We start from the raw sequence: 12,804 nt of genomic DNA, 5'->3' as shown, positions 1-12,804 counted from the left end.
TATCACTCTCTAGAGCCAAGATATCCAACATTTTTAGCATGAAGACTGCTGTTTAACTTTTAACATTTCATGCAACAACTCACCACCACCAAATACAACTGATTATTTCCATGATACTTTTAGAATGTGTGGATTGAAAAAATAAATATGTGCATCTGTGGATTCCACTCAATAACTCTACCTGGCCATACCTCATAAACCACTTCCCTAATCCAAGCTGAAAAAATAAACTGTAACTAGAAGTCTACACCCTCAACAACTGCTATGGAATTTGAAAATGCTTTAGTCATCACAAACAACTTCTAGAGCCTATTTACTGGAGGTTCCTTTGGTGGAATTAGAAAAATGACTTAAACAGACAAGTGGGCTTCCCTGGTGGTGCAGTAGTTGGGAGTCCGCCTGCCGATGCAGGGGACACGGGTTCATGCCCCAGTGTGGGAAGATCCCGCATGCCGTGGAGCGGCTGGGCCCGTGAGCCATGGCTGCTGAGCCTGCGCACCTGGAGCCTGTGCTCCGCAATGGGAGAGGCCACAGCAGTGAGAGGCCCGCGTACCGCAAAAAAAAAAAAAAAAAAAAAATCCATTCGTAGAGAACATTCATCAGCAATCACATATCAACCAGTTGTGTGCTTTAAAGGGCAGAAGAGAAAGTACAGTGACACAGCCGATCACCAGCATCCAGATAGATCTGCTGCAACATAGCCAGGCCAGGGATTCATTCCACATACAAGTGGATGACAAGATTTCAAAACAGGTGATATACCCAGCTACATAAGTGGACAAAAGTAAGTAAAGTAAAGGACCAAAGGACAGACTAGGACACCAGTTTAAAATGGCGGCCTACTTAGTGGATACTGAGAAATAGCAGGGCCAGATAAGCCACCCAGATATGATGTAAGAGGAATTCCTACATAGTAAGGAGGAAAAACACACAGATTTTCTTGGCAGCAAAGAACAAAGGGTTCCAAACAGGAGAAAACTTTGCAAATGGCAGCTAGGGCACCAAAGGATTATTACTCTCACTTTCTATATATATATATATATATATATATACACACACACACACACACACACACACACACACACGCGCACATGTATATACATGATGTATATTAGCATATATATGCAAATTATGAGCATATTAGAGCTATGCATTTGCACTGAATCACAATCATTTAATAAGCAAGAATTTATGGAGCACCCACCTAATAGCCCAGCACTTGGAGCTTTGAGAGATAGGTGAAAAGAGTGAAGACACAATGACTACTTTCAAAGAGTTACATTCTAACTGGGAGCAGGAAATCACTAAAGATAACATAGTTCCATGCTATCATGTGTCACTTTCAATATGGGAGGATAAAGAGGAATTACTATTCTATACAACTGTGTAGTAGTATTTTTAACTCTTTTATTTTATTTTATTTTATTTTATTTTATTATAAGTTTTTTTAAGCAATTCATATTTAGAAAGAATTGTCTCTTCCACATGGGGCTACAGCAGCTTGATAGATGTTCAAAACTTTTAGGAGTGACTGCTTTAATAAAGCACCTGATTAAATGTTAATCAAACATTCACACAAAGCAGGCAGTAACAAAGCACTTGGTAAGAAAAGAAAATAGGAGCACCCCACAATTAAAGTTTAGTCATTCCAATATCCTAATTGTCATTTAACAAAGTTCCAGGATTTGGGGGACGCATCTAACATTTACCAGTATTTTTCTCTCTTTGATTTGATGGAGACAGAAGAAAAGGACTGAGGGAGCATTTTTAAAACCCAAATTGTGTAGAGATCTCTGACCTCCAGAAAAATATGTTTGCACTTTGAACCAAATAAAAAATAAGTTAAAAGCATAAAACTTGAAACCAGGAGGAAACCTAGGAAATTATCTAATTCATGGTTCTCAAGCCTGACTTCCAATTAGCATTATCTGAGGAGCTTTTAAAATATGCAGATGATCAGGTCTTATACCCAGAGATTCGATTCCATTAGTCCCTGGTGGGGCCCAGGCACTTGAATTTTTTTAAGTGGTCAAAGTGATTCTAAGATGAAACGAGGGTTGAGAACCACTGATATAAGCTAAATCCCTCATTTATAGACTATGAAATTGAGATACAGAAAGATTTCATCACTTAGGGGCAGAACAGGGTCAAAAATCAGCATTCCAGACCAGAGTCAAATTGTATACCAACTATTTTGCCATGAAGCAGCAATATTTAGATGGCACAAAAATTGATATTGAAAGATTGTGAAATACTTATATCTGCATATTGACAGCATAGCCAATCCTTTACCATCTTAGAAATAACTGAAGATAGTTCCCAGTTAGCAAGAATAGTTCACTGAATTGATAGGAATCAAGTAGCTTGTATCATTAATATCATCCATCTATGAGTCACAGAGCTGGAGGAATTAGGCTCCCTGACTTCAGACTATACTACAAAGCTACAGTAATCAAGACAGTATGGTACTGGCACAAAAACAGAAAGATAGATCAATGGAACAGGATAGAAAGCCCAGAGATAAACCCACGTACATATGGTCACCTTATCTTTGATAAAGGAGGCAGGAATGTACAGTGGAGAAAGGACAGCCTCTTCAATAAGTGGTGCTGGGAAAACTGGACAGGTACATGTAAAAGTATGAGATTAGATCACTCCCTAACACCATACAGAAAAATAAGCTCAAAATGGATTAAAGACCTAAATGTAAGGCCAGAAACTATCAAACTCTTAGAGGAAAACATAGGCAGAACACTCTATGACATAAATCACAGCAAGATCCTTTTTGACCCACCTCCTAGAGAAATGGAAATAAAAACAAAAATAAACAAATGGGACCTAATGAAACTTCAAAGCTTTGCCGCAGCAAAGGAAACCATAAACAAGACCAAATGACAACCCTCAGAATGGGAGAAAATATTTGCAAATGAAGCAACTGACAAAGGATTAATCTCCGAAATTTACAAGCAGCTCATGCAGCTCAATAACAAAAAAAACAAACAACCCAATCCAAAAATGGGCAGAACACCTAAATAGACATTTCTCCAAAGAAGATATACAGATTGCCAACAAACACATGAAAGAATGCTCAACATCATCAATCATTAGAGAAATGCAAGTCAAAACTACAATGAGATATCATCTCACACAAGTCAGAATGGCCATCATCAAAAAATCTAGAAACAATAAATGCTGGAGAGGGTGTGGAGAAAAGGGAACACTCTTGCACTGCTGGTGGGAATGTGAATTGGTACAGCCACTATGGAAAACAGTATGGAGGTTCCTTAAAAAACTACAAATAGAACTACCATATGACCCAGCAATCCCACTACTGGGCATATACCCTGAGAAAACCATAATTCAAAAAAAGACATGTACCAAAATATTTATTGCAGCTCTATTTACAATAGCCAGGAAATGGAAACAACCTAAATGTGCATCATCGTATGAATGGATAAAGAAGATGTGGCACATATATACAATGGAATATTACTCAGCCATAAAAAGAAATGAAATTGAACTATTTGTAATGAGGTGAATAGACCCAGAGTCTGTCATACAGATTGAAGTAAGTCAGAAAGAGAAAGACAAATACCGTATGCTAACACATATATATGGAATTTAAGAAAAGAAAATGTCATGAAGAACTTAGGGGTAAGACAGGAATAAAGACACAGACCTACTAGAGAATGGACTTGAGGATATGGGGAGGGGGAAGGGTAAGCTGTGACAAAGTGAGAGAGTCGCATGGACATATATACACTACCAAACGTAAAACAGATAGCTAGTGGGAAGCAGCCGCATAGCACAGGGATATCAGCTTGGTGCTTTGTGACCACCTGGAGGGGTGGGATAGGGAGGGTGGGAGGGAGGGAGACACAAGAGGGAAGAGATATGGGAACATATGTATATGTATAACTGATTCACTTTGTTATAAAGTAGAAACTAACACATCATTGTAAAGCAATTATACTCCAATAAAGCTGTAAAAAAAAAAAGTTAATTTCAAAGTGCCTTTCTTGTTGCCTTCCCCACACATCAAAATCGCTAGAGCTGCTCGTTTCTCAACTCTGTACTGTTTTCTATACTCTTTACTACTCTACATTTTGAAAAGGAGAAAATCAAGACCCCGAATTTGTAGCTCAACACCCACTATCTATCCACTAAGACATTCAAGCTGAAATTATACTAAGGGCAACAGAAGTGCAAAGTAAATATTTCAGTTCATGCCCATGCATCTCTACTTCAGCTCTTGCTTCAAACAGAATTTCCACTCTTGTTGACATAAAAGTGCATGTTATTATGTTCAATGCCTATCAATAATATTTTTTTAAAAACATAGAAGTTAAGTCACCAGTGTCACTTTACGTGGATTTCTTTGGGATGAAACAAGAGTGTTAGCTCAGTTCGGTTTTATCTTGACTTGTTTTGACTGTATTACAGTCAGTTCCTTGCACTTCATGTACCTTGAAAGGAGTAGGAAATTTTTTTCTTATTGTCAACATTTTAAGAAAATGTTAACAAAAAAAATTATCTTGTAGAACTCAATTAAGACTTTTTATTGAGAGGACTATAGATTGACATATATGGTAGGTAGTACAGTACAATGGTTAGTCACGCAAACTCTGAAGACATGCAGCTTGGGTTTGATTCCTGACTCAATCACTTACTAGCTATGTATCTTTTTTTTTTAATTGATGTGTAGTTGATTTACAATATTATATTAGTTTCAGGTGTACAACATAGTGATTCGGTATTTTTGCAGATTATAGTTTATTTTAGGTTATTATAAGATAATGGCTACAATTCCCTGTGCTATACAGTATATCCTTGTCACCTATCTATTTTACACATCTAGCTATGTTGTCTTTGAGTAAATTGCTTCATCTCTCTGTGCCAAGATTTCCTCTTCTGTAAAACAGCAATTGGTACTTAAATCATAAGGTTGTGATAAGAATTAATGAAATGAGTTAGCGTACATAAAGCACTTAGAAGGGTGCCTGGTATTTAGCAAGTGATTGTTATTATATTCTATAAATATATACACATATTTTAGTGGGTATAGATGGAGATAAATAAAAAGCTAAGCAGCATGTTCAACAAATTAAGTTGTATAATAATATATTCTTACAAGTAAAAGTCTTTCAATGTTGTATTTATTTTATGTCTTAATATAGTTTTTGTTTGCAAATTTAAGGTTTCGAAGATACAGAAAGTGGTATCATAAAAGAAAATGTATTACACTCAATAACATCACACAATTATGAAAAATCACAAATTACATAAATTCTCAATCACCACTATTAATCTTAATGAGAAATTTCTCATAAAGTAAATTTTTCAAAATGAAATATCAATATTCTTTAACTCTTTGAAATTACAGCAGTTTACTTAACTGCAAATGGAGGGCTGGCACAGCTAGAAACTGGCCACATTTATTGAAATGTCTAGCACACTCTAAACCATCATGCAAGACACAATTCCTATTTATCCTACCTCCACTGTTACAGACCTCTTATGTTCTTTTTTACTAATGAACTTAAACTCAACTCTTGCTAAAAATGGCAGCCTTCTTGATCACTGAAGCCAGAATATTTATCTCAGCTCACATGCTCCACAAACTCCCTGCAACATTGGCCCTTGTTGATATACCTTCTTCTTGCCATTCCCTTGGCTTCCTTGACACCAAACTCACCTGGTTTGCCTCCTCCTCCTTCTTTTCCACTTCGTCTCTGCTGACTGCCTCTAAAAGCAGATATTTTCCCAAAAATAGGTATCACGCAGATATTCCACAAGGTTGTCTCTTCAGGCCCCTCCTCTTCCTTCTGCTTCTTTCCTCATCAGGGAAGTACTCTCTATCCTCACAGGCTGGAGCCTGCATTTGCCACCTAGAGGCGCCGGGGTGGCCCAGCTAGGAAATCACCTTTCACCCATGCAGCAGTTACCTGCAGGGATCAGTGGGAGCCCAGCAGCACCACGGGAACCAACTAGACGAAAACAGCAATGCAAAGGCTCTGAAAACTACCTTGACACTGGAACCAGAAGTCACTAAAGAAGACCAGGGCCTGCATGCTAAACCTGAACAGGGTGACTGCCTGCTAAAGTAGATTTCCGTTAAAATTTAAGATTTAACATAATAGCCAAAGTGTCTAGGATACAATCAAAAATCACTTATGCCAAAAGTAAAGAAAGGCACAGCTCGAATGAGAAAAGCCACTGACAGATGCCAACACTGAGATGATTTAGGTGTTGGAATTATCTGACAAGAATTCCAAAATCGTCATCATAAGAATGCTTCAACAAGCAATTACAGATAGGCTTGAAACAAATGATAATACAGAAAATCTCATCAAAGAAATGCAAGGTATCGGGCTTCCCTGGTGGCTCAGTGGTTGAGAGTCCGCCTGCCGATGCAGGGGACACGGGTTCGTGCCCCGGTCCGGGAGGATCCCACATGCCGCAGAGCGGCTGGGCCCGTGAACCATGGCTGCTGAGACTGCGCGTCCGGAGCCTGTGCTCGGCAACGGGAGAGGCCACAACAGTGAGAGGCCCACTTACCACAAAAAAAAACAAACAAAAAAGAAATGCAAGGTATCAAAAGGAAGCAAATGGAAATTATAGAACTGAAAAACACAGTAACTTAAATTTTAAAAACTCACTGGAGAGGATCAATAGCAGAATGAATAGATGGAGGGAAGAATCAGTTAACTTGAAGATAGAACAATAGAACTTATCCAGTCTGAAGAGAGAAAACAAATTGAAAAAATATATAAACAAAGCCTAAGGGACCTGTGGCATAATAACAAATGATCAAACATTCATATCATCAAAGTCTCAGAAGGAGAGGAGAAAGAGAATAATGCTGGAAAAAAAATTTGAAGAAATAAAGACTGAAATTTCCCAAATTTCCTAAAGACATAAACCAACATATTCAAGAAACCAAGTGAACCACAAACAGAATAAGTTCAAAGAAACTCACATCAAGCCACACCATAATTAAAGTTCTGAAAACTAAAGACAAAGTAAAAACTCTTGAAAGCAACGAGAGAGAAACAATCTAGAAGGGGCAAAACAATTCAAATGACAGCAGATTTCTCATTTGAAAACGTGGAAGGCCAAAAGGAAGGGATAACATTTTTCAAGGGCTAAAAGAACTATCAATCATTAATTCTATATTCAGCAAAAAATATCCTTCAGAAATGAAGAGGAAATAAAGATATTCTCAGACAAAGGAAAACTAAGAGAATCTGTCACCTACAGACCTACCCTTTAAAGATGGATAAGGAAAGCTCTCCAAATAAGAAAGAAATGGTAACAGAGGCTTGAAACTGGAAAGGAAGGAAAAACAATAGATTAGGGAATGAATGAATGAATAATGAATGGATGGGTGGATGAATGAAGGATAAATAGACTACCTTTCTCCTCATGATGACTGATTCAAAAAGTATAATTCCATCTGATGTGATGTTTAATATATGTAGAGAAGTAATCAAGACAACTGTATTTTAAAAGTGGGAAGGGGGGGCTTCCCTGGTGGTGCAGTGGTTGAGAGTCCGCCTACCGATGCAGGGGACACAGGTTCGTGCCCCAGTCCTGGAAGATCCCACATGCCGCAGAGCGGCTGGGCCCGTGAGCCATGGTCGCTGGGCCTGCGCGTCCGGAGCCTGTGCTCCGCAACGGGAGAGGCCACGGCAGTGAGAGGCCCACGTACTGCAAAAAAAAAAAAAAAAAAAGTGGGAAGGGGAAAAAAATCTAAATGAAAGTAAGATTTCTATATCTTACTTGACATGATAAAACACTGGTACCAGTAGACTGTGATAAGTCATGTATGTATATTGTAATACATAGAGCAACCACTAAGAAAACTAAACAAACTGATATACTCAAAAACATTATTATAAATAAATCAAAATGGAATCCTAAAAATGTTCATGTAACCAACAATAAGGCAATAAAAGAGAAATGGAGGAATGAAAAACAGAGGGAACAAACAAAAATCAAATAGTAAGATGGCAGATTTAAGGTATATCAATAATTTACCTAAATATATTAATTAAAAGACAGATATTGGCAGAGTGGATTAAGAAAAATATGATTCAACAATACACTGGCTACAAGAAACTCACTTCATATATAACACAGGTTGAAATTGAAAGGCTGGGAAAATGATACACCATGCAAACATTAATCAAAGTAGGAGTGGCTATATTAAACATCAGATAAAGTAAATTTCAGAACAAAGAAACTTACCAGAAACAAACAGGAACATTAATGATAAAGGATCAATCCACCAAGAAGACATAATAATCCTGAATGTGTGCAAGGCAGTTTCACCTATGATGCTTCTGCCAATAATTTTCAAATCCATTTTCCCAGGCTACTTCCTCCACAGCGCAGTAAATCAGAGAAAGGTGGCAGCGACCCCTGGCTTTTACCAGCCTCCCCACCCTCCAAACTCACGTTTCAATGCAGGACCCAGGCTTCACATATCCTTCTGCGCCAAACACTACGTATTTGGTAGGTGCTGTGCACAGGGCTGAGGGGAAAAGGCACACAGAGACCAACTATTGCCTCAAGGACCCTGCACAAGCCCCGCCCATGGAGTCCCCCCTGCCTTCTATCCCAGGGCTGGACATGACTCTTCCATTCTGCCAAGGCTGGACATCTGACCGTACTCATCTGACTGCTCCAGCCCAAACAGCCCTGCAATGTTCTGCCGCCAGTCCCCAGATTCCCAGCAGGAAGCACCCATCCCCTGCCTGAATGATGCTAAACATCTTTTTTCTTCCTTCCTTTACCCTTTCTTTTCCCCATCACTACTCTCTCTGAGTTCCTGTTTCTGTTAGTAACATGTGGATTTTTTCCAACTACCCAGATTGAAATCTCAATCATTTTCATCAAACTCTGTGACTCTTCCATTCCAACGTTTCTTACATAGAGTCCCACCTATTCTCTCCCCGGTGTGGTGACTCTACACTAGTTCAGGCTTTCACTTCACAATACCTCCTAACTGGTCTCTCTCCTGTGCTGCCAAACAAAACATCTTTCCTTTTTTAGCAGGTTTTCTGAGCTTTGCCCACGAACTCTTACTGCCCCATTTTCCAGTCCAACTATATCTCACTGGTCCCTAAAAATGCCTCCATGCTTTCCATGCTTGTAGTTCACTGGCCAGAATGCTTTTCTTCAATCTCCATCTGGAAAAATACTAGCCTTTCTTCAAGGCTCTCCCCAAATACAACCTCCATCATGAAGGTGGTATCTGAGCAGGTATTGAGCATGAACGCCATCCTCTTCACCAAGCATAATTGCTTTCTTCCTTTAAATCTTCACAAGATACTGTACCTTTCCTATGGTACTTTTATATTCTGCCCCATCTCTGTTGATTTGCATAGTTGACTTCTCTCCCAACTGTAAGTTCCAAAGACACCAGTAGCATCTTCTTCATCTTTGTACCCTTGCACCATCCACCCTCCACAGTGCCAAGTAAAGTGCACTGCACATATGAAAGGTTTTAATAAATATTTGTTGAATAATTTGAAAGCCAACCCTGTCTCTCTCTACCAAAATATTCCTTCTCTCTTTCTTCATCACAGCTTTGAATTTTTATCTTACAAATCTAAAATGTTTGTATCAAACTCATTACTTTTCCTAAAACATAAGTAATTTTATGTACAAAAAAATTAGTTTTTCAATTATGTAGATCAAAATATACATAAATGCTTTTACAGTATTTACATACACTGTATGTAAGGTATGTTGTATAAACCTTATATGTATATAACCTCTAGATGTTTATATTCTCAGTCTGTTTAACAAATAACATTCTTAGTAAAATTTCACAAAAGTTGACATGGAAAAGTTGGATTAGGGGATTAAATATATCCTTAAAATAATTGATTTAAACTTTCTTGGTCTTTTAACTATAAAATAGTTTATCCTAGCAACATGAATAGAAAGAGACCTGAACTACTAGAAAGAATGTAACTTTGCATAGCTTGTTTGTGTAGTTTTCCTTGGTGGGTTTTCAGTGGCCAGTGACCCCTTCTCAGCTGGTCTCCTCAACTGCTTGCATTTGCTCAGACCACCTCCATCTACGACAATGTGCACCCAGAAGACAAACTCAACTTAGACTCAAAATGATCCAAGCAAAATGTAATTTTGAAAATGCAGCACATATTTAAAACGTGTGATGGATTCCAAAGGCATGATTATTTTTTACTTGACACTATACTATGCAGACCACTACTCCCATTCATTACTGCAATTAACTGTACATGAAATTATTTTTATTGCTAATTTTACCCCAGTGAATTTCCATTTCAAGAAAAACATTAACATTTGTTTCTAATTAAATATTTATTGCTTATGTTTTACAGACCCGACATCAGGTTCTTCTTTAGACTGGGCTTACAACCTGGGCATCAAACACACATTTGCCTTTGAGCTCCGAGACAAAGGCAAATTTAGTTTTCTCCTTCCAGAATCTCAGATAAAGTCAACTTGTAAAGAGACCATGCTAGCCGTCGAATTTATTGTCAAGTATATCCTCAAGCATACTTCCTAAAGAACTGCCTTCTGTTTGGAATAAGCCAGTTAATTCTTCCCGTGCCTTTCACTAGAAAGTCAATCTTTGCTTATCCCTAAATGTGGTTTCCACATCACCTGAATAGGTCCTCTCTTGTTCACTTAAGTCCTATGTTATTTCTTTTTGCTTTTATTTACTCTCAACAGTATCTTAACAAATAGCCTTAGGTGAAAGTTTAACCAAGTTAAGTTAGAACCCAGCACAAAGTATTATTTTGAGTATTTTGAAAGGTGATATACAGTGGGTCACGGGAAGGAAATGAGAACCTTCACTTTCTCCAGAACCAGACTTTCACCATGTGGCTTCATCATTTCATGTGCCAATATAATAAAAATAAAACATATTCCAAAGTGCACCTTCTGTTTTTTATAAATTATGTTCTCTACATTCCTCTATTAGCATTAATAATCATGCATTAATGCTTCTTATGCATTCTGTTAATAAGAAAGAACACCTTCAATTTTTCAAAACATATTTTGCCTACATTTTTTTTTAATACAAGTTGATAATGTTTATATCTTCACACTAGCAAAAGGATGTTCTAGCAGGAAATAAAGTGGTTTATTTAGAGATGAATCTCAGTGCCTTAAACAACCAATCCAGTTCTCATCAACATAATGTACATAAAATTCAAAATAGTTTAAACTGCCATAATCGGAGGAAATTACCTGCCAAAACACATCTGGTCAGCTGTGAGCCCTGCCTAATAATGGATAGACAAAAAGCCTGGAAATAAAGTTGAAAAGGAAAAGAGAAAGTCATGTCGACCAAGGGCAATCGGAGTAACTTATTACCTTTATACTGTCTATAATAGTATCGCTTAAGATAGTGTTATAAAATACCTTTTCCCTAACTTTATTCTTCAATATTGCATCATGTGACAACAGTGGCATCTACACTGTAAAAATCCAGAACACAGATGCCTGACCAGAATTTGAGGGACAAGTAGAGAGTTCCTTGACTTCCTATAAACTTACTTCTCGGAACAATCTGGATAAAATTTTTGAGGATCTTAGAAGATCCTGAGAAACCAGGTTAACAAATAATCTGAGACATTCCTCACGACTCCTTTAAGGGCCCATAAAAGAAAGAGTGCCATCAAATCTACGAGGTGATGGTATTTCTGATAGTTACAAGGCAGGTAAAAGTTCCCCGTGCAGAGCTGTCTAGGGCAAACCAATATAAACTAACAAAAGTGCTTTACAGGTGGAGGAGGGAAAGGCGACAATGGCAAGAAAGTAAAACATAAAACTCTGATTATGAGGTGAAACTGTCCCTTATAAAAAATATAATATCTATACCTAAATATTTAGCATTTAAAATTGGCTCCGAACCCAGGAACGCAAATGTGTTCCATTAAACGTGCCATATGGGAATTATACACTCATTCACACTTACTCAACTGATAAAGGACTGAAAGAAACCGTAATCTTAACATTTACATAAATATTTCTAATTCCATTAGGGCTTTAGGTGGCGGAGGTAAAAGAGATAATCCCAATTATTGAATATCATCCAGTGCTCACCTAGTTTATAAAAGACACAAAAGTTCTACTCACCATTTTATTTGAGCCTTTATGTACCTTAATATTTCTTTTATTAAGAGAGAGAAAGCATTTGAGTGACTAAAAATCAAAAATCCTAACAAGATCATTCCTTATCTTAACTGAATACCTTTTGCATGACATCTCAGGGTATTTCGCTTGACTTCATATGAATTGTGAAAATAAACATGTGAAGAAAAATATCTATCACTATATTAAAATTTAAAAACTATAAAGCTTCATTTTATTTATGGAAAAGTTTAAGTAGTCAGTGCTTGATTCTTCCCTTGTCATATTTCTCATTTATCAGTAAAATGACTTGGTGCCCAAGTTACAAGTAGTGCTGTCTCTTAAAATATTCTTGACAATGTCTCACAAAAAAAATCTTCTAAGTCATCATTCCTCTTCTAGTTTTCATACCACCAAATTCACTCAAGAAACATTGCTGCATATTTTGAAAATTTTTATGGCCATGACCTAGTAGCTGAGACACAGACCTCCATTATATGAGAAAATGAAACATCTTACTGATTATTTTTTGCAATGCAAATAAATTTGAGTTTCCAATGGGTATTATGACTCCAAACTGATTTTAAAATGTCACATCAGAAGTACCCTCCCCATACCCTACACATTGGATACGTTCTATAACTACATAAGTGCTCACTGCCTAAG

At 37.4% G+C, this 12,804-nt stretch overlaps 1 protein-coding gene across 1 annotated transcript in view; it reads left to right on the top strand.

The window, feature by feature from the left end:
- CPA3 (carboxypeptidase A3) overlaps window positions 1–10,564 on the top strand; it is a gene marked incomplete at both ends in the record, with an annotated part of 30,076 nt that extends 19,512 nt beyond the window's left edge. Inside the window, 1 exon segment of the mRNA XM_082655537.1 lies at window positions 10,377–10,564. Coding sequence (XP_082511663.1) covers window positions 10,377–10,564 — 188 coding nt within the window.
- Between the last annotated feature and the right edge of the window lie 2,240 nt (window positions 10,565–12,804).

This window comes from Grampus griseus (assembly GCF_964374135.1).
Source record: "Grampus griseus genome assembly, chromosome: 5".
Classification (NCBI taxonomy): domain Eukaryota; kingdom Metazoa; phylum Chordata; class Mammalia; order Artiodactyla; family Delphinidae; genus Grampus; species Grampus griseus.
This window is presented reverse-complemented; position numbering and strand designations above follow the sequence as displayed.